This window comes from Letharia columbiana, assembly GCF_014066305.1.
Source record: "Letharia columbiana isolate WasteWater2 chromosome Unknown Sc0000016_s0, whole genome shotgun sequence".
Lineage (NCBI taxonomy): Eukaryota > Fungi > Ascomycota > Lecanoromycetes > Lecanorales > Parmeliaceae > Letharia > Letharia columbiana.
This window is the reverse complement of record NW_023501056.1, coordinates 494597-516490: the sequence shown is the minus strand read 5'-3', so window position 1 is coordinate 516490 and position 21894 is coordinate 494597. Positions and strand designations below refer to the sequence as shown.

Below are 21894 nucleotides of genomic sequence, written 5' to 3'. Positions count from 1 at the left end.
GCATTTGGGCCCAGAGCATTAAAACTCATCGTATCACGAGTTTATCATGTGTGCGTGACTCCATCCCCAGCATTTGTAGCATCTGCCGCAATTATCTCGTTACCAATCTTCCTCCCAATCGCCCTCACGAGACTCAGACAGACGGCTTCTTCCAAAACTCTGCTGAAGAAACCAAACCGCATGCGTCAAGGTTTCTGGTGAATACAAAGCGTTCCAATCCCCAAAATGCTCTTGACGTTGCAACTTTTGGGTGTCAGGGCCCTGATGATAGGGTATATCTTTGACCTGAAGCCGTGGGGATTGATGACAAACAGGTCGTATGAGTTTATCATGTGGTGTGTGAATAGAAGTTGAATATTGAGGGCGCGGACGTGGCAGCTAGCATTGTCTCATTCCATGCGTACCGATGAAGAAATGGATTGAACAGAGAACAGAGACTTGAGAAGACATCGTACATACAGCACCGCAGGGCACCGGAATGCCGTGTGATCTTGTCACACAGCAGAAGAGGTGTACAGGGCTCGAGAGCTACCTGAATTAGCTCGATCGTTTTCTAATCAGACCATGAAAGGACTTGAGAAGATGTGAGGTCAGATCTACATAGGTGTATCGGGTGGATGTGTCGAGTCACCGGGACTGGGAACGTTAATGAGACTTGCTGAACGAGAGGAAAAGGAAGATGCTCATTGTAGGCATTAGCGCACGTCGTTGGAAAAAGGAGGGGGTTTGCGGGTGTAAGAGGTCTAGATATTAAAGGGTGGTCGCTGTCAATGTGATGCTTATGACTAAGTGAAGAATGTAAAGAATGGGACGACTGTTGTCATGGAAAATGTGGGGATGTAGGAGTCGCAGAGATTCATGGACCTAAAGAGGACCTCCTATCACATGAGAGAACTGCAAACACGTGATTAGATTTTTTCTAGGACGCCTCTTTATTGAGTGTCTGTTCTAAGCTAAGTTTCCACACTCTCATATTGAAGCACAGACTAGACATACTCGTGTCAAAAACGCGTCTGGCGGTCTTGCGGAGCGCCGTCAAGCCAATACAGCGCGAATATGTCGAGATTCTCGGCGTTACCCCATGCATCAGCGGCCGTCCCCCTTGCTATCAGGTGCAACTTCGGAGAGATAAGATCTCGGTATCGGCAGTCGTAGTTTACGTGGTAGATGCGAAGTTGAAGGAATGTTGAGTTACTGTTTGGAGAATAATGGCTCATGGCCCCCCTGACACTCCCATACGTTGATGCGCCAATGGCTAGGGTTTTCAGTACTGGTCCTTGCTCGATTCGCGTCTTATTGGTGACGATATTGAGGAGCATTGTGGCTAGGCCTTCCATCATGTAATCAGTGGGAAGCCAGGTTCTAGATGTCGATGCCGCTGGTAGATTTCGTATATTCAAAGTCTGAAGCTGACTCAATTGAGAGAATGAAGAAGCAATCTTTGTGAGATTAGCATAAAAATGGATGCATAACCCAGAGCCGCTACTGCTTTTACCTCTTCATGGCTATCTTCGGACCTTGCAATATCTGCCCAATCAAGCGAGATTCCCAAGGCTTTGAGCCCAGTGCAATATTTTGCGACAAGCTTCAATTCCTCGTAGTCGTCTGGAAAGAGTGAAGTGTCCGCGAGCATATTACTCCTTGGCCTCGTCCTTTGTTGCCATACAAGAGATCGTAAGCATTTCCCGTGAAGTTTCAGTACTTTACCCATTTCGATATCCCTTTCATAACAACCTTCCAAGAGTACATGAAGATTAGTGAGTGGCTTCAATGAGAGCAGGAAGCTTTCTAGTCCCTGCAAGAATTCATCGCTGGTGTTTTCGTGTCGTATTGCAAAAGTATGGAGCCGAAGAGCGCTCTTCGCTTTACGTCTACCAGCCTCTACCGCCATGAGCAAAGGAAAAGCTGCCTCCACACAAGCGCATGATTCGAGTGTCAGCATGCTCAAACTGGTGAAGTCATTGACAGGCTCGATCCAGCCTTTGGCGAAATAAAAGAGATTGAGCCCAACCAGCGACAGGGAATCAAGCCGTACAACAGGAGTGGAGGGTCCATTCAAAGCCGCGACTTTGTCTTTCAGGAGCTCTGCAAAATTCTCGGTGAGTTGGAAGCGGCCGTCCTCGTTAGAATCCAAACATCCATCCTCTGCATATTCTGTGACAAGATCCATTTCGCTGCCGAGTCGCAATTTGCGCAATTCTTGGTAATTCCTCGCTAGCAACTCTATTGCCCATGAATCACCCCTTCCCAATTCATCGATACCGAGAGTTGTTAAGCCCCCCATCGTCAATTTTGCTAGGTCCGCTTTCCTCCAATTACCGGTATAATCTCTGAGGTTGAGGGTGCGGAGTGAGGTCGCTTGGTGCTTGAGCACGATCGAAAAAGTAAGGGTGTTGAGTGGACAATCGTGTTCCCACCTAAAGCGCACGAGCCCAAGAGTCAGGCTAGTGCAGAAGATTGCATGCCAAGAGGGGGGAATACATACCAGAACGTGTGGAGCTGCTGCGGTGGAAGTTTTGCTATAAGCACGCGGATGAAGGCATTCAGAGCATTGGAAGCTGAAGTGCGTGGACGATAGACTCTGAATAACCCATCGTCTTCCTCTCCGTCTTCCTCCTCTTCTGCATCGTCCACTTCGGTCTCTGCTACAGATTCCTCTTCGTCTCCGAACTCGTGCTCATTCTCGACGACGTCTTGACGGTACTGTCTCGGAACAATCCTCAGAGATCTGGTATACTTGAGGCCTTCCGATGAAGATGCGAGAAGGTTCTCTAGCGAAGGGAGCCGACTCCATTGCTGCGGAACCTTCAATTCGATGGTGTGGTAGAGTGTAGGGAGGACAACGGCACTCAAGGTCTTGCACGTACAACAAAGATGATTGAGGTCTCGGGGTTGAACGAGCTAGAACAATACTATTAGCATCATAGCCTCCGTACGTTTGGATGGCATTGCTTAGTGGTGTAATTACAAGGCTCGTTATGATACCATGAATTTCCGCTGGCAAAGCTACCAATGGCGATTTTGTATCAGGACAGCTCCGTAGGAACAGGTTAGCTTCTGGCCTATCCCTCTCTGGGCCGCTTGGCTTAAGCTGCTTCCTTCGTTGAACCATCATGAAGCTCTAAGGAAATTTCTAGAGACCGCCGTCCTACGCGGTGTCAGGTAAGAAACGCGTTTGATATGGCAACAAGGCCACTATTTTTCAAGTAGATACTATAACCACACCCTGCCGATATATCACTCACACCGAAATTGTGTCGTTATGTTGTACTTCAAATCCCGCTCTAGGTCGTTTTATTTGAACAGCGTTTCTGGTGTTTGCAGCAGCTATGGGTAGTAATCTCAATCTTTATACTTTGCCTACAGAGCTCCAGCACCACATCGTGCTCAACCTACATCCGTCAGCCGCTATTGCCTTGAAGCAAACCAATCGATATTTCCATACGCATATCTCTCTCTACAGACTCGACCCTCTCAAAGTCAAGCAATACCTCCATCAGGTCGAACTCCGCCCGCGGCATCGCGAAAACTATGCCTGCTTCTCATGCCTTCGCGTGAAACCGAAAATTGCTTTCACCGTTTCTCAGCTTGGCGCGAAGAAGAGCAGAAACGGCGCGTACTCTAGTGGACGTTTCTGCATTGACTGCGGTGTCAGAGATAAAAGATTCAAGCCTGGCACCGTTTTAGATATTGCCGGAGATGAATCGCATCCGAAAGCCTTCTGCCGCTCGTGCTCGACTATTCAGTCATACTTCTGTGGCAAATGTCGTTGGTGTGCTGCGTGCATTGCAAGAACGAAATCTTTCAAGACGTCATGGAGTAGGTCTGTGGGTATGGACCTTTGTCAAACGCATCTTCAGGGTATTAGTGGGACGGGAATCGGCCAACATCGCGCTTCTACCTCATCCCTGGGTCTTCACTGATACCGACTACTCTAGAGAGATTGATTAAAACCTATATCTACATACGAGGTCACGACTTTTTGATCGATGGCCATTTCAAGGTACCGGAAAATACTATCATGCAGGGAAGCAATTTAGAAGATTCATGCGGCCGATGGACCAAATTGACAGAAATCGATGCTGTTGATCTTAGCACTGTGCATGGACATATTCTCGTCATCACCAGTGCTGGATTCATCGCCTACGAGTACAAGGACGGACCAATGCCTGACCTATCAAGCATTAGCAAGGAGTTCTTTATTGACTTCGCCGAATATTTTGTCACAAACCGCCCTGCGAATCTTCTCGGTCTCCAGGGTCTCATCGAAAACATGGACCAAACCAAGGCACTGCCATGCTGGATGCCGCAGCCGTGCGCCGCTGCTCACCAACCCGGAGTACCGGGTGAAGATTCGAAGCTAGGGATGGGCAGCCGCGTGTGTGCGCGTCAAATGAGACGCACGCTCGAATGACTTCGGGCAATCACAAGATTTTCAACGCTAGAAAACCTTTACCCAGACTAGGAGATATTCGTGACCTTAAGAGAGGTCTCATCGATGCTGGCGTTCTCTGATACTTTTATGCTTTCGCCTTCCCAAAGGACGGGGCAAGAGAAAGTCTGTGTTTTGCTGTAGCAGAAGATGAATTGTCTTAGTCTCTACCAGTAATTGGCATCTCAACCCTTCAACATCATGTTCTATTTGTGTTCTTGTCCGTGCCTGAGACCTTTTCCCTTTTAAACAGTCAGGGTCATCAAACCTTGTGCCCGGATTGACGAGGATTCCATCCAGAGATAGCATATTGGAAAGTCCTGTTACATCGTCACGGATAGATGTGACCTGCGGCTTGTTCGCAAGCAGGCTCGTGAACCCACGAGACAGCAATAAGCCCTTGACATTCGCACTCTTGATTGTCTCCATCGTCTCTGCAGATAAGTCTCCCACCTCGTCTCGGGACGCGCGGCAAAAGATGTCATGTAGAGTGCCGTAATCATCATATCGCCTCCACCCAGTCATGAGATGGACCGTACCCGTAAGAGCTTGCAGAGAATATGGATTCTGGCCGAAAGGGCGAATTTCAGGTCCTGCCGAGTCAATAGCACCAGTCAAGTGACACGACGTCTCATCAACCATAGAACGCAATCGTGAAATCGCGAGGAAAGAAAACAATTGGAAGAGACTGAATTGCCTACATTGAGTCAAGACATTCCTGTGCGGTCTGATGAAAGCGAGACGGTAGACAGCGGAATAGTACCTGCAGCTCTTTCATGTGACTTTGGCTAGATTCTCGCGGTAGTCTGAATCGACCTCTTGAGGGGCTTCATGAGAGGGCAAGAAAATGTAATCAATTAGCCACTAAATAATGTAACGCTATGGCGTCCTTTTGATGTAGCTCGGACTCATGGCACTCATAATCAGTATCGTGGTAAGAGACCAAATCCGCCCAACAGGGAAAGGAAGAGGGAGGGTGAAATATACCGTGCTACGTCTGTCATAAGCATTTTTCGCCATGCGCGATTCTGGTTTTAATTCCTGGGAATTGCATTTGTAAGGATGAAGTCCAGATGGCTAATATCCTGTATCCGGCTCGTAGCATAGACGAAAAGGGGTTCTCTGCTATCGTCTCCCAACTGCCCACGAAATGAGACGTTCGGGGCCAGGAAGCCGTATACTTCCCGCGCCAAAGCAGGAATCTGCGGTCTAAGCATCAAAGACTCAAGTCGAAACTGGATGACGAAATCAAGTTCGGTTCAGCAGAAACGGCGTAACTGCAGTTGCCCTGCGCGATCACAAGTAGGACTCTGCCTCCAACAAGCTCTTTGGCTTTGGCATCGCACGCTTCCCTAGTCCCAGACCTTTGCGTCCAGAACTCCCCTGCTGTAGCGTCAACTGAATGTTTTTAACCGGTAGTCACGATTGTAGAACGACCTGACTCTACACACTCGGTTGCCATCTAAGCGCATCGTCCTGGTGATCTCTCAGGCGTGATGTTATTCTATCCGATACCTTGACGCAGGAGTCCTGGCGTACTCGTACTTGTATAGGCCGCAGGATTTTCCGTGTCGACCTCAGTAAATCATGCGATACTCTAAGATGATAAGCTTAGACTACCTCATGTCTCGGAGCGCTAAAATAGGTAGGGTTGAGATCAGATGAAATTATTTAAAAAAAAATGAATATAAATTGATTTAGGAACAATTATTCCTGTTTCATGACGAAATAACGAATGGACAGGTGGCCGAGTGGTTATGGCGCTACGTTTAGGCAAATGTAGTGCTTACTTTTGAAATCCGTAGTTCGGAAGAGCGTGGGTTCGAATCCCACCCTGTTCAATTTAAATTTTTCGCATTTTTGAACTACGCTCAGATGGAGATGTGGACGAGTTCACTTTTTGCTGTCCGGGAGGTTGAAGACGGGCGGGAATGCTCTCCGGGCGATGCGAAGCATCGGAAAGCTCGGGCGCAGGCTTGACACGGCTACCCCCACAACATGAAGCATAAGCGACGTTTTCTAACATCCCAGGAGTTATAGTAACAGCTTGATGGAAACTTACCTGCAATCAACTCTCGTTTCTTCACCATGATTCCGGCCACATCTGCTCAGGGCTCGTCAAGAATGTAGCTCGATCTACAACAGCATATTGATTTACACTGGAAGGAGCTTCAACACAATAAGTCTCCTACTTTGACATCAAAGCCTAAACAATGATGATGTTACGCATTGGTGTATGTGATTACGTGTATAGGTACTCTTTCTGGATCCTCCATACCAGTCATTCCTACTAGGCTTCACCACCTTTAAGTTGAGGAGTGGAGTAAGAGATGGCAGTACGCAGGTGGAGGGACGGGTAGTAGTACAAATGTCACTAATTGTAACTGGACATCATCTCCTTCAAAAGAACGTCTTTGGAAAAAGGTTGCCTCAGACAGGCTTGGCATTTACGACCATTTATCACCCAACTCGTGGAGTCTAGCGCCACGGGGCTTGCTTCTAATTTGTTTCAAATTGGTCCACTCATGACTGCTGCCTGGTACAAGTGACCAGGTACCCCAATTTTCTTTCCCCCCCCCCCACCCCCCCCCCAACCCCCAACACCCCCCACCAAAACAAAAACCCTTAAAAAACCCCCCCTACGCAGTTCGAGCCACTGAGCGCCTTCCATCTGCCTCCAGGAATCTCCGCTTTGCACATGCAATCCGGCATCCAGGTCTCTCATCCCAAATCAGAGGCAGGTACTCCAACACATTTCAAAGTGATTGTATCCTCCGCACGAATAAGAACCTGCTACTGAAGTCCTTTTACGACGCCAAAGTCCGCGGGAAGGTTTTCGAAAGGACCAAAGGTGTACTTTCCACACTGGCGGATAATGGAATATCACGCTGCGCATTCACAAGCACCTTCGGCATGATGCAAGGGCAATCCTGGCTGAACGACCAAACAGCACCTCAGTCCAAGGTCGATGGCCTAAGCCGCGTCCCCTTCATGCATCAAGGCTACTTCTTCTCGCCAGGATTCCTGATCTGCGACCATGTCTTCTGCCGCCAAGAATATGAAACACAATTCGTGGCAGTCCTGAGCCGCGATTTTCTACGGGAGTACTTCATTCCGGAACAATTCCATGAGAAAGGATGGGTGATTCAGCTTTCACCACCTCCCCCTGTCCAGATCAGTGAGCTGCTTATCTTCACTAATGGCTGCTGTTTGTCCAACGGAAAAGCCGCTCAAAACCATGAGGCCAAGCCCGTTCGAGGCGGATACGGCATTCATTTCCCCACTCTTGCCAACGGATGGGACACGTACGGCGCCCTCGCTTCGAACGGCACCCCTACAAATCAGAGGGCTGAGCTCACTGCCGTCATTCGCGCCTTGCAGCTTGTTAGCGTACGCAAGATACCTTGTACAAGCATCAGCATACAGAGATCCATCTAGGTTAGCCTCCACTTCTTCTAACCCTTGTACTAGGTCAGGTCCTATATGCAATTTCTAGCGTGCCCAATACCACCTAGCTCGGGCTGATTGCCAGAGCACCATGATTGAATCAGCTCCGGAACGAGACTTTCAAGCTATGCATGATTTAAGCCTTGGGTACCGAATCTGAATACTGCGTGGATGTCTCCTAGACTTCATACAAGGCTGAGCTTTTGCCAGAGATGGTCAACTTGCATCAACGATCACGCATCCCCAAGTCGGCACTCGATCTTTATCGCGAGAGTCTACAGCAAAGCAAGGCCCGTACACCATCAAAGAAAAGAAAAACGCCATTCTGTCGAGCTGTGAAATTGGCGAGATTCAAAACGCTTTCATCCTCACCGGCATAATTCCCATTCTCGGATTCAGTTAATCCGTTCCGTTGATGCCATAGACAATGGGATACCACCACCTCGAAGCCGGGAAAAGCACTCCATTCGACAGGGCGGACCAAATATACTTACCCCATACAGCCCCTTTGGCCCCCTGCCACTGCAGGTGTCTACTATCAGCGCTATTAGGCGGAAATCTGGTCCTAAGATCAATCCATCACGCTGCGAAGACAATTGTATGAGGTTTGCCAAGGCCCTCTATGATCTCCTAAAAGGTAGTGGCCTTACTCATCAAACAATGATAGTCCCTGTGGCACAAAACCCCGCGGAAATCGGTATGAAACCGGCTATTTATTTTCGCTGCATCAGTTTCATGATCGGGGCAAGGATTGGGCCCAGGCTATGTAGCAGCACCTGACTTTTGAATGCTGTACAATGTAAAGAGAACGCCGCAAGTGAGGACGAATTTTTCCTTGTAAGAAGTGAAGCCGCTGAGAATCATAACCAAGCTTTAGGAGCGAGCAAGAAATACAATGGCCCGCGCATCTGCTGCTTCGATTTGCCAATTTGAGCGTTTGGACTTCATTTGCTGGTTTTAACATCATTTCCAGAGTTAGTGGTACAGAGTTTTCAACTGATAAGGTAAGTAAAGTAGTCAATGGGCAGCCTCCGTCCTTGGGGAAAAGAGCTCCACATATTTTCAGCAGTATAATGTCAAACCAGTAAGACAATATCGAAACCTGCGACCAGGGATTGAGGGAGCAAGGCGGCTTCCCGGCTAGCAGCGAGCGCCCATCGCGCCAAGACATACTCGTAAATTTAAGCATTCGGCCGCTAATATGGTTCCCGACAAGCTGGCGATCACTCGTCATTGCCCCTCCAAAAAAAACGTCGTGTTGATAAAGAAGTTCATTGGCCCGCCTCAATAATCGAGCCCCCTTCATGCGCCGCGAGATATACCAACGACGAGTGTATCTACCCACCTTTTTGAGCGTCTCAGTCTTTACTTTTTCGTCCTTCTCGCAGCGTGAGACGCAAGTTGTTACATCGCGGCCAGTCTACACAACCCGACATCGTTTAGATTTCTACTGTGTCATAGCGTCGAGTATTCGTACGTCAATTTCCCAGCCCACAGACTTTCACACTTTCAAGCAGTTCGTACGAGGCGTGGCGTTGCCATTTCATTTTTCACTTCGACTGAGAGGCGCGCTCATTGGTGTTGCAGAAAGCTCCTGTAAATCAGCTCTTCGGTTGCTGGCAGCTCTTCAGATCCAAGTAACCCCCGAACGTGAACATTGTACCACCACATCCTCTCCTCTCAAACACAGAACATGGCAGACCGTGCCACCAACGAGTACCTCAACACCGAGCGTGCTAAGAATGACGACAACGACCTCTTCGCTGCGATCGGCAAGCAAGTTCTCGGACTCAACTTGGGCGATGACGAGGAGCCTGCTGAAGACGATCGAGTCAAGGTTGTGGACGAGATCGAAAGTCTGTGCATGAATTGCCATGAGAACGTGAGTTATTACCTGGCTTCCATCTGCGAGTAAAGCTGGTTGACGTTCGTGACAGGGCATGACACGACTACTACTCACAAGAATCCCATTCTTCCGCGAGATCATACTCATGTCCTTCTACTGTGAGCATTGCCATCTTAAGAACAACGAGATTCAACCCGCAGGAGAAATTCAAGAGCAAGGTTCAAAATATGCCTTCAAGCTCAGCAGTCTAGATGACCTGGAGCGTCAACTCGTCAAGAGTGATACAGCCATCCTACGGATCGAAGACTTGTTGATCGAAGTGCCAGCTGGACGAGGCCGTCTGACGAACGTTGAGGGAATACTCAGCGAAGTTCTGAAAGACCTCGAGGGCGATCAAAAGCTGAGGAGGAAGGAAGATCCGAAGCTGTATAAAAAGATCGACGGCGTTGTTCAGTCACTCATCAAGATGTTGATAGGTGGCAAGTTCCCATTCACGATTTCTCTTGACGATCCCGCTGGTAATTCTTGGATCGAGCCCTCGCCCAGCGACTCCAAGACGAAAGGCAAATATACGCACTCACAGTATCCACGGACACCAGAGCAAAACGAGGCTTTGGGCCTGGGCGAGACCTCGGAAGAGCAAGGCGTTGGCTCAGCAGAGATGGTGCCTCAGCTCCAGCCCGAGGATGGTGGCGGTATGGAGGATGTGGATATACTCGAAGGCCAAACATACGACTTGCCCGTCTTCTGTCCCGGTTGCGCCAAGCCTGCGCATATGCTGGTCCAGATGGTGCATATCCCACACTTCAAACAAGTCATCGTCTCAACAACCCATTGCGATGTGTGCGGGTACAAAACGAACGATGTCAAGACTGGAGGCGAAGTCCCTGAGAGTGGGAAGAGAATCTGGCTTCACGTCAAAGATGCAAAAGACCTTGGACGAGATATCCTCAAGTCGGAGACATGCCTACTCAAGATTCCTGAGTGCAGAGTTGAAGTCACGCCGGGGACCATGGGTGGAAGATTCACGACTGTTGAAGGTCTTGTGACACAAATCCGTGACGACCTCAAAGGCTCTATCTTTGACGTTGGTGAGGACGAGGTATCTACAGATTCGATGCCTTCCGACACGAAGAAGGAATGGGGTACATTCTTCGCCCAGCTAGACAAAGCAGTCAAGGGGGAGATTCAGTACACCATATTAATGGAGGATCCATTAGGCAATAGCTATTGTCAGCTTTTGGATCTGGATGATTCTGGGAACGATCCAAAGGTCCGAACCCAGGAATATGAGCGTACGGAAGAGGAAGAGGAGGAACTCGGACTAGCAGATATGAAAACGAGGCTGAACGAAAAGGGCGAATATGTCAGAGAAAAATTAGGCAAGACAAGTCCTAAGCCGGAGGGGGCTGCTGAGTCTTCTGGGATAGGCAACACTAAGGCTCAAAACAATGGGTCATAGCCCCTCGTCCGCTCCGGGTCGAAGATAGTGGAGCGACGGCGAGGCCCTAAAGAACAGGACATAGATCTAGGCTTGTTGATAGTAGATGGCGGCGCTATGTACATACCTGGCACTGGCATAGGCTTCTTTATGATCTAGCGGTTCAGCGTTTTGTATGGCATAGACTTCGGGGCAAAAGCAGAAACATGTATGATTGAGATCGCAGAGGATAGACCAGTGGAAGCAGGAAGAGCATTTGCGTCACATGTTGACCCCTAAACAATCCCCTGTAATCCTTGCTTCTTCCCCACTCCCCAAACTGCTCGCAGCTGCTCCTGAAAAGTGAATCCAATGACCAAATCCACAAGTGAGCTTTTTCCGCAAACCCTCACTTCCCAACCAACGCATCCGGAAATACCCTTGACGGATCACCATGCCGTCGGTCTCTTCGTTCAACCGTCCCGTCATGGGATACGAGTCGTCCGCGGCCGAGAGGCAGCTCCATAGAGCTGGAGCATTTCTCGTAAGGGTATGCCGTTTTAATGCTGTTGTTGAGAGTGACTGACGCTTCCGAAGAAAATGCATGGCTTGAGCGGAACTGACATCAAGCTCAAAGACGCCGACGCAGCTTCTGACTCTCGCCTCAGTGGGAAAAAGAGAGTGCGGACGGGACAGCGACAGCTTCCCCCAAAAAACCCACCCCGAGAAAAACTGCTCACAACGAAGAGGCAGATCCGTGGAAATGCCCTTGCTCTTGCACAGGTACGGTGTATTAGTGCCGTTGTAGTGATGATTCTGAGACTTCCACAGGAAACACGTTCCATGATTTCGAAGGCCGGCGAGCTCGAAAAGCGCAAAGCTATTGCTCAAGCAGAAGCTACAAAAGCCGAACATCATAGCGGACAGTACGAGACTATTAGGTCAAGCAATGTCAAGGCCGATAAAAACCTCACCCCAGCTGCCGGTCGCAATGTCGAAAAATCTACTCTCTACCTCATCAAAGGGTCACCCGGCAAAGGGCTTGGGATGTTCGCTGCCAAAGACATTCGAAAAGGCACACGTATACTTGCAGAAAAACCCTTTTTCTCTTTGACCGAAAGACCTGTGGTATCTTGGTCCGATCCATACGCACCAAATGATATCTTCGAAGCGTTCGACAACCTTCCAGCCAGTGAACGGTTCAAATTCATGGCTTTGCATTGCCCCGAAAGACCTGACTGCAGCCTCCGTTTCAGCATATATGAAGCTAATTGCTTCGAGATGGGATCGGGTACTTGCATTTGCCTAGACGCAGCTAGGATCAATCACTCCTGCATACCGAATGCCCACTACTCGTGGAATAGCAGCATCGAACGGGAAACGGTGCATGCTGTGAAGGACATTTCCAAGGGCGAAGAGATCACTGTTAGCTATTGCTCCGGGATTCGCACGCTTCAGGAACGGAAACGCGAGCTCAAGCCGTACGTCTTCACTTGCCGTTGCCCTGCTTGCCAAACCGACACCGATTTTGGCATTCGTAGCCAAGTTCGCCGCCAACAGATGCAAGATCTCGATCACGAGATCGCAGACTATCAAAATGACCCGCCAGCTGCGAGAGCAGAACACGGTCACTGCGATGAACGGTCTGCGATCCTGGAACTTGTCAACTTGATCAACGAAGAAGGGCTTGTTTATGAGAAATCACTGGCATATCATGATGCGGCAAAGTGTGCTTTGAAGCGGGGTTTGAGGAAGAAGGCCTTGAAATACGCGAGCAAAAAGCTCGACGTGGACTTGTGTTGTGTTGGAAGAGACTCACCTTTTTATAAGGAGACGATGGCTTTCTTCCTAAGAATCTAATTCGGAGCAGAGGAAGTATGAAACTGACTGTGGTGGCGGCGCTCCGCCCGAGAATGCAGACCCACGCAATGATCACTTCCAGCGCCATGTTTGTATTGATACGCAAACATGTGGGGGGCCAGCAACAGTTATAGCAAGAGAAAGTGTGCTTCGCAACCTGCCCGGGTTTCACGAAGTCCTATCATCAGGGCTAGATGTCCGGAGAAAAAAGAAATCTGATATCGTTCATCCAGCAATGGGATTCGCATGCATCGTTACCCTCTCAATCCTCACTATATCGCCCTGCATCCTTCCCTTCTTATCCACCTCCTTCGCTTCTAGCTTCTGCAAAGTCACCATCCCTTCATCACCAATCACCCTTCCAAACACTGTATTCTTCCCATCTAGATGCGGCGCAGATCCATACGTGATGAAGAACTGACTGCCATTCGTGTTTGACCCTTTGTTCGCCATTGCCACTATTCCACGCGCATTATGTCGCAAGGATGGGCGGATCTCATCTTCGAAATCCGTGCCCCAGATTGAAGTGCTGACTTTTGCGGAGGCGGATGCGGGGGAGCCGGTCTGAACCATGAAGGATGGGAGGGAGCGGTGGAAAGGAGAGGCGTCGTAAGACCCAGAGGCACAGAGGGCCAAAAAGTTCTGAGCGGACGTTAGTAACATGTGTAAGTTGCTCAGGGACAGCATGACAGGAGCTTATGTAGGAGGCACGGTGGAATGCTTACTTCTGCTGTTTTGGGGACGGATTCGCAGAAGACCTCGATTTTGATGTCACCGACGGTGGTATGGAGTGTCACAGACATGGCTGGTGACAAGCAGCCTCGTTGTTCAGTCCATCATGCTGCGTGAAGAGCTCATATGAGCTCGACGAAAGATGGAAGAAAGCATCAGCCTTGCAGGATTCTATGCGGCCTAGAAGCGGCCTAGCCGCCGGTGGAGCTGGGGTGGAGTTGCCTGAGCTTACTTAGCTTGGCTTGGCTTGGCGCTCGACAACGCAATCTACAGGTCGGTTACTCGATTCTTGCATGAGAAGGCTCTAACAATCTCAGTACCTTCAGACCTGTCATACCCCACTCCCGCACATACCAAGACCTGCTCGCCATCTTGATTACTTTTTTTCACTCTTGCTTCTGCGTTTATTTGGACTTTCCCTTGTGTCTTGCAGATCAACATCCCTGCCGGCAACTTTCAGCTTGAGTCGCAAGAGGAACATCTGGGCATACCTTCTCTCCGGAAGCAAGGACGGACGTAACATTTGATGGTACTATTGCGGAGAGGTCTCGCAGCATGCTATGGGCGGGCTAAGGCAACGTCTAAGCCGCGATGACAGCCTTCGTTCGCGTCTGTGGCCCGCCAAACAGCGCATACCTCGTGGGATATCCCGGCATATCTGCTACACTGGTAAGTGAAGAAGAAGAAAATGGGGGAAATGGATTTCCCTGGAGCAGCGCGGCGATATCTCTGTCGAGGATTATGCTGATATGTACCACTTACAGCCTCGAGTAGAAGGGAAGGTTGAAATACGGCCCGACAAAGGATACTCCGCTCCAGTCGCCATATCGCTAGTGACAATATACCTTCAACGGCGGGAGACCATACATCCTTCCGCAGATTCGGTAACCAAGAAGCATCTAGCGGCGCCGAGGAAGGAGCTTGTGGACATAGTTGGGAAGGAAATGCTGCTATTTCGATGTCCAGCAGGGAAAGAGTCAGAGAACGTTTACTCGATGGACCTACCTTTTGTGCTGTTTATTCCATTTGGAAGAGGAGGAGAAGAGACGGCGCGGAGGGTACCGCCAGCGAGTTTGCAGTTAGGCAGCAGGACGGCAGAAACATATTACGAGATGGTGGTGATGGTACAGCAAGGTCATACAGAGCAAAGAAAATACGCCTTCCCAGTCCCAATATCGAGATACGATACCCTTTCCACATTCGGCATGTACAACAGGCCAGAGTCCGCCGAAAGAATCACAGACCACCTCGTCACGTTAGGCATATCACTCCCTCGATGGTCATACGGTCCTCTGGATCCCGTCAGCGTCTACATCAAACTATCTCCAAACCCCGACTGGCTGAACAAAGCGAAGAGAGTAACGATAAACAAGATAACGATTGGAATTGACGAAGAAATCATTTACAACCACGAAGGCGACGAACCGCAACGAAAAGTCAAAACGCTAGCGAAGCAAACCCAAACAGTAGGTGTGAAGATGCCGGAAGCTGGGTATTTCACGAACCTTGGATTAGTCTTCCCGGCGAAGGATCTCAGGGACAACGACGGGGTAATACCGAGGGGGAAGCAGGCTTTCCCCACGTATTCGGTCAGCGGTTTTACGACAACAGGCAGTCTTTATAAGATCGAGTACTACCTGACTGTGAAGGTGCGTTACCATTTAACGATTCCCAGATTTGCTCTTTATATTCGTACTAATATACCCTAGGCACACATGACCTCCGCAAAAGACATTCTACTCCGCCAACCGATCGTCGTCTGTCCGCTCGACCACACCGCCTGTAAGGAAGAAATGGAAGCCATCGAGCAAGCCGCAAAAGATGCCGGAAACATCAGACCGGATAATCCCATGCTCCCTGCGCCGACAATAATCCGCGTGAATGATTACAACGCATTGCATACGCTAGGCATGACAATGGTTGGGTCCACGAGGAAGCCGCTGATTGAATAAAGTGCTTCAGAGCAGCCTAGAGGAAACGCACCGTGGGGAAGAGTTCTGGGATGGGAGCTGCCGAGACAGCTTTTATCTGTAACAACATTCATCTTCTCCATTTCCTGCTCAATACTGGCGTTCGGGGCATTCACGAAGAGACGATTTCATTCCACGGAAGGGTTCTCTGGGTCGGCAAAGCGTTATCTGGTTTGCTTCAGTGCGCGAGATATCCAACAATTGCAGAATTTTCGGGTCTTTATAATACTCCAGATATCCAAGCATGCATGTTTACGTCTCCGTCTCTGTCAGAATGGGTTTCAAAATTGATCGAACGGGACCCCAATACATTCAATAAACAATCATCCAACACTTCGGACCACCTTCCTGCAACCCCTCATACCCCCCTCCCCCCTCCATCCCCATCCCCCACAGCAAGCCCCCCCATCCTCCCCACCACCTCCTCCAACCCCCCCGTCGTCGTCGTCGTCGTCGGATCCGCACCCCGGGCCCCCACATACGCCTCGGCTACCCGTCTGCAGGCCGCATACTGCGGACTGCGTTCGCCCCACACCTTTCTCGCGTTGCGTAGATTCGTCGAAAGCTGCAAGGTTTTTTTGATCAGAGATGGGGATCGGAAGTGGGGGTGAGTTGGGGGAAGGGTGAGTGGGAGTACTATTTGGGGATCGGGTTCGGTTTGGGGGGGCATTTCTGGAAGGGGGGGGGGGGGATGGATTGGAATTTCCGGCCGAGGTTTTTTTTGAGGGATCTGGAGGTCCGTCGGATCTTGCTTCGGTCTTGTGGGGTTGGTTCTGCGGTTTTTTTGATTGATTGATTGATTACATCATACTACCCTGAAGTCTTGCCCTAGTGGCCGACTATGCGAGTTACGTAAATCTATCTAATCCTTTCGGCCAATCATATAATCTTAAATAAATAAGGCTATAAAAAAATTTTTTTTTTTTTTTGTTTTTTTTTTTTTTTTTTTTTTTGGGGGATTTTTTTTTTTTTTTTTAATGCCCCTCTTTTTTTTTTTTTTTTTTTTTTTTTAACCCTTTCCCTAAGGAATCCTTTTTTTTAATTTTTTTTAAGGGCTTAATATTGTCTAATAAGCTTAGTATTCCTTATAAAGTCCGTCGCTATAGAGGCGTAGCGTAGTTTTATTAGCATATTCTTATAAGTAATAACCCTCTCTTTCATCTTTCTTCTTTCTTCGATCTACTATATTCCTCGCTTCTTATTAAATAGCCTATATTTATAAAGGATATATCGAGTCGTCTACTTCGCTTTACACTCGTATTCTTTATTCTTTATATTCGATATCTATTAATTATAAAGAAAGGCCTTAAAACCTATTTTCTCGATTCTTATTTATATTATTAGCGACGTCTTAGTGCGCTTAACTCTCGAATATAGAAATTATATTTATTTCGACGGTATTAATTAAATCCTTCTAAGAATACCGCCTCGCTTCTTATTAGCCTATTTAATAGTTTATTATTTTATCGCGTAGTCCTTAATAGCTATCTTAATTATCGATATTATTCTTATCTATATAATTAATAATTAAGCTATTTCGTTAGTATTTATCTTTATTCTTTTATTATAAATTACTCGCTCTCGCTAGCCAGTAACTTTCTTCGCCTCCTTATCCGCCTATTTATTATTATCGATATTAATATATATCGGGATTTAGTATAATTCTATTATTATCTCGAGATATCTTAGCGAATTAATAATCTATACTATCTATATTATATAGATCTATCTTAAATACTTATCCAAATCTTCGATAGCCTAAATCGATATTTGATTATTTATATTTACTATAACTCTATTAAGTTATAGCTTTATTTAATATATAACTATTATAATTAGAGCTTAAAGAATATTATATAGCTTCGTTAAGTATATTATATATTAATTACTTAAGTCTAAATAGATACTGAAAGTAGAATTAATATCTAACGATATAGCTGATACTCCTACCTTTTTATTAATCCCGCTATTATTTATATATATTATTATATATCTTTTATTAATCAATCTTTTAACTAGTTCTTTAACGACTTTCTTAATCTTATAAATTATTATTTTAAAAGGCTCTTAGTTAAAAGCGGCGCTGAAAAAGCGTAGTTTCTTAATCTTATTAATATCGTTATATTATTCTTTAAATCTATTAATATATCGCTTCAGTAGACTTAGTTTTCTATTCTTCTTAGATTTTCTTTTAAACTTTTATCGCTCGAAATATAACTTAATAATCTCGCTATATACTAGATTAGTAATAATTTATAAGATAACTTTCGAGGTAATCTTATCTAGCTATTATTTAACTAATAGAAGATATACTTTTATATCAAGTGCTAAAATAAATATAATCTTAAATGCTTTAATTATCTTTCTTTTTATCTAAGATTAAATTCTTTATAGCGATAAGAGATAAGTTTTATTATAATCGATAATATCTTCGGGCTAGTATTATACTAAGTAATAGTATATTATTTATAGAATAATTACCGCCTAATAGAGCTGTCTTATACTCTTATAATTACTACTCTATATTAATTTAATAATTCTTATTAATATATCGATGCTTTTAGTAGCTTTAGATCGAATTTCCTTATTATAATAACTTTATAGAAGTTTAAAGTCGATTTCGACTTCTAGATAGCGGATAAAGCGTCTCATCTTAATATATTACCTCTCGTTAAGTTATAGAGAATGATTTAAGCTGAATCTCTATTTTCTACTAAGGTATAGTAGTTGATATTTGCTGGAATTAAACTTCAATTTGTATCGTAATACCCACTTTATATAGACTTCGTCGTAGATTTTATAAAGTGCGTTATAGTTTTCCTCGATAGAGTCTCTTATTATTAGAAGATCTATATCGTCTATAAAGTCGATAACTATTATTTCTAAGTCGATATAATTATTATATTTATTAATAAGATTTAAATTATAGAAGAGGTAAAAGTATAGGCGATAGCGATAATTCTTAAAGAATTTCGATTGCTATAAGAGTCTTTAATATAAAATATTCGCTTATTTTCAGTATCGTTATTCTATTAGATAAGAATAATTCTATTTAATTAACTACTTTCATATCGATTTTTCGCTTTTAGAGATTATAGAGTAGTTAAGAATAAGAGACTTTATTATATATATCTAAAACGTCTAGTAGTAACATCGTAGTTACTTTATTAGAGTTCTAGATTTAATATATTCTTTCTAGAAGATAGTAAATACCGTATTTATATAATTATAATCTACGGCCTCTCATATATATAGCCGATAGAAGTTTATATATCTTCGCAAGATACGCTATTCTTCTAATAAGAATAAACTTTATTATCTTTTCTATAGTATTAAGTAGAGCTATTAATCGATATTCTTTAGAAATTAAATAATTCTTATCCGACTTCGAAAGAATAATTATTATTAATATTCTAAAGTACTTTAAGTAGTAATCGTTCGTTATATATATATTAAATATTCTATATAGATAAGAAAGTAACGATTTTAGAATCTTCTTAAGAATTAGATTAAAGATCGCGTCTCCCCTTAAGGCTCTCTTTAATAATACTTACGTTATAATCTTTCTTATCTTATTTATAATAATTATACTTATTAAATAAGCTTATAAGTACGTTATATCGGCGCTAATATTATCTAACTTTATCTATATTAATAATAGAAAAAATATTCTTATAAGAAGATCTACCTTTAAGCCTAATTCGTTATATTCTTATTTATCTTTATTAAATAATAAAGAGAGATATATCTATATTATAAGTTATTTTCTAACTTATTTAATCTTTTTTATATTATTTATAGCGACTTATACGCCTTTACTACGAACTCTCTAAACGCCTTTCTAATAATTCTCTTAATTAGATTATTTTTAAAGTTCTTAGCGACTTTATACTTATCTTATACTTTCTTTAAGAGCGTTATTCTTCAACTTCTTTTTAGCGATTTATAACGCCTTTATATTTCCTTATATTTTAGTATAAATCTCGATTTAAATTATAGTAATAATCTAATAATCGAAGTAAACTCCTCTATAGTCGCTTAAATAGAGTTAATAATAGCTATTACTTAATAATCGATATTATCGTTAATAAGATTTTTACTATTTCTCTAAAGATTAACTAGATACTCTTTCGATACTATAGCTTAAACGAGTATCTCTCTTAAAACCTCGACGTTTAATTTATTAAAGTTTCGATATATCGTTAATACTAACTCTATTATAACTAGCTTAAACTTTATAAAAATTAAAAGATAGTTAGATTCACTTTCGAAATCATTTTCGATATTATAGTTAATGACATTTACTATTAATACTAAAGTGGCGAATAATAAATCTATTATTATTTAATAATTTTCTTTATATATTACCATTTCTACTAGCAGTGCTTATTCTATAGCGAATTCTTTCGCTATAAATATTAATTCTTCTACTCTCTTATCGATATAAGTATTTAATCTCTCTTATATTATATAATAAAGATTAAAGTCGTCTAGTATAATCTATTCATTATCTTTAGACTTTATAAGTATCTTATATAATTCATTAAGTTTATCTATTTATTAATTATCGAGGTTATAGATATTATATATACGTATAATTCTATTATTTTCAAACTTAATATTAAGAGTATAGAGGTTCGATAAGTAATATAATAGATATTATTGCTTTAGTAATATTCTCTTATTAATATAAAAGCATACTTATATATTATTATAATAGGGGTAGATTAAGTTAAATCTATTCTTTAGAAGATAATATAATATATTTATATTAGTATTTCTCTAGGGCTTCTAAATTACTACTATATCGATATTATAGATCTTTTTATTATTAAAGAATTCTATTATAATCGTTCTAGATTTCCTTATATTATATTATAGTATTAATAGCTAATTAAAGTATACTATTATTTCTCGATATTATTATTAGTATTACTTACTCGCTTCGCCTAGTTTATAGAGTTTATATCCCCTTTCTAAGTATTCTTCTTTTCTTAATTATCGATGAATCGAATATATCTCTTTTTATTCCCATTGATAGAGACCGTAATTCTCTTATTACCACTCTTTTAACTTAGAGGCTATTTGTTATTCTCGAGATTATTAATTTCCTCTATCGCTATATCGTCTTTATATTATTTAGCTTTATCTACTACTTTAAAGAGCAATCTATTTCTAAATAAGACCCTTATTAATAATATAAAAGTATATCTCTTTTCACTCAACTAGAGATTCGATATAGTAGTTCTTTTAAGGTCCAACGCTCTAATTCCTCTTCTATTAACTATTCTATCTCTACCTACTAACTTATCACGCGTGAATATTAGCTTTAAGAAAAATTCCTCATTTTATCTACAATTAAATATATTTTAAAAGTAATTATTTAATTAATCGCTTATTTAATAGCTAATCGATACTTCCTTCGTTATTATAAATCGTAAAGAAATCTATTATCTCGCTATTCTTATTCTCGCTATCTCTCTCTTCTTTACTATATATACCTTATTCTAAGCCTTATATAATCCCTTATAAATTAAATATTTACGAGTATCGACTATATAGTCTTTATAATAATACTCTCTTAAGTATTTCCCATATACTAAGTAATTCTTTTTAGAGTATATAATCGATAGATAACTATATTTCTAGTATACGAAGTATTACTTCGATCTATACTACTTATTATAGACGTAATAGCTATATAGTTTCGAATCGATAACTAGGCCTTCTTCTAATACTCTATTTCCTTTCTCTAGAGATACTAATTCGATAATTAATAATCTCTTATTATAATTCTTTTTATTCGCGTTAAACTAGCTTAGCTATACTATATTAAAGCTTAATATATTAATATTCTTATTCTAAACCCTTTTAATTACCATAACTATATCTTTAATATCAAATATATTAATCCTTACTCTATAGAGTAGAAGACTATACGTTTTAGTAATCACTCTCGCGCTATCACTTATCTTTAGAGTCTAATTTTTACTTTTCTTAGTCTATTCGCCTCCTTCTTATTTGTAACTATAATATATATATCGCCACTCGCTAGCCTTTTAGCCGTTCTAATAAGTTTTCTTATAGTATTTATACTTTTTATATATTTATTAATTATCGTAATTATCTCGCTTAATGTCTTCCCCTTTAATACTTTACTTACTATCTCATTTTATAGCTTTATAAT

General features: G+C 43.4%; 7 protein-coding genes and 1 non-coding gene across 8 annotated transcripts; 6 read left to right on the top strand and 2 right to left on the bottom strand.

The window, feature by feature from the left end:
- Positions 1-1001: 1001 nt before the first annotated feature.
- HO173_005758 (uncharacterized protein) lies at positions 1002-3115 on the bottom strand (the record flags this gene model as incomplete). Its single annotated transcript, XM_037307672.1, has 4 exons — positions 1002-1439; positions 1496-2417; positions 2486-2901; positions 2969-3115. The coding sequence occupies 4 exons, from the start codon at positions 3113-3115 to the stop codon at positions 1002-1004; spliced, it is 1923 nt and encodes a 640-aa protein (XP_037165481.1).
- A 214-nt stretch (positions 3116-3329) lies between these two features.
- Positions 3330-5898, top strand: HO173_005757 (uncharacterized protein; the record flags this gene model as incomplete). The annotated part of the gene is made up of 4 exons (XM_037307671.1): positions 3330-3768; positions 3939-4378; positions 5540-5705; positions 5852-5898. The coding sequence occupies 4 exons, from the start codon at positions 3330-3332 to the stop codon at positions 5896-5898; spliced, it is 1092 nt and encodes a 363-aa protein (XP_037165480.1).
- Positions 5899-6169: 271 nt separating this feature from the next.
- HO173_005756 lies at positions 6170-6273 on the top strand. Its single transcript has one exon. It is a non-coding gene; the product is annotated as a tRNA-Leu (tRNA).
- A 1072-nt stretch (positions 6274-7345) lies between these two features.
- On the top strand, positions 7346-7870 carry HO173_005755 (uncharacterized protein; the record flags this gene model as incomplete). The annotated part of the gene is made up of 1 exon (XM_037307670.1): positions 7346-7870. The coding sequence occupies one exon, from the start codon at positions 7346-7348 to the stop codon at positions 7868-7870; it is 525 nt and encodes a 174-aa protein (XP_037165479.1).
- A 1702-nt stretch (positions 7871-9572) lies between these two features.
- Positions 9573-11187, top strand: HO173_005754 (uncharacterized protein; the record flags this gene model as incomplete). Its single annotated transcript, XM_037307669.1, has 2 exons — positions 9573-9761; positions 9817-11187. The coding sequence occupies 2 exons, from the start codon at positions 9573-9575 to the stop codon at positions 11185-11187; spliced, it is 1560 nt and encodes a 519-aa protein (XP_037165478.1).
- A 412-nt stretch (positions 11188-11599) lies between these two features.
- On the top strand, positions 11600-13005 carry HO173_005753 (uncharacterized protein; the record flags this gene model as incomplete). Its single annotated transcript, XM_037307668.1, has 3 exons — positions 11600-11695; positions 11743-11928; positions 11977-13005. 3 exons carry the CDS (start codon positions 11600-11602, stop codon positions 13003-13005), a joined length of 1311 nt encoding a protein of 436 aa, XP_037165477.1.
- A 225-nt stretch (positions 13006-13230) lies between these two features.
- On the bottom strand, positions 13231-13808 carry HO173_005752 (uncharacterized protein; the record flags this gene model as incomplete). The annotated part of the gene is made up of 2 exons (XM_037307667.1): positions 13231-13647; positions 13731-13808. 2 exons carry the CDS (start codon positions 13806-13808, stop codon positions 13231-13233), a joined length of 495 nt encoding a protein of 164 aa, XP_037165476.1.
- A 520-nt stretch (positions 13809-14328) lies between these two features.
- On the top strand, positions 14329-15689 carry HO173_005751 (uncharacterized protein; the record flags this gene model as incomplete). Its single annotated transcript, XM_037307666.1, has 3 exons — positions 14329-14406; positions 14502-15386; positions 15447-15689. 3 exons carry the CDS (start codon positions 14329-14331, stop codon positions 15687-15689), a joined length of 1206 nt encoding a protein of 401 aa, XP_037165475.1.
- Positions 15690-21894: the final 6205 nt, after the last annotated feature.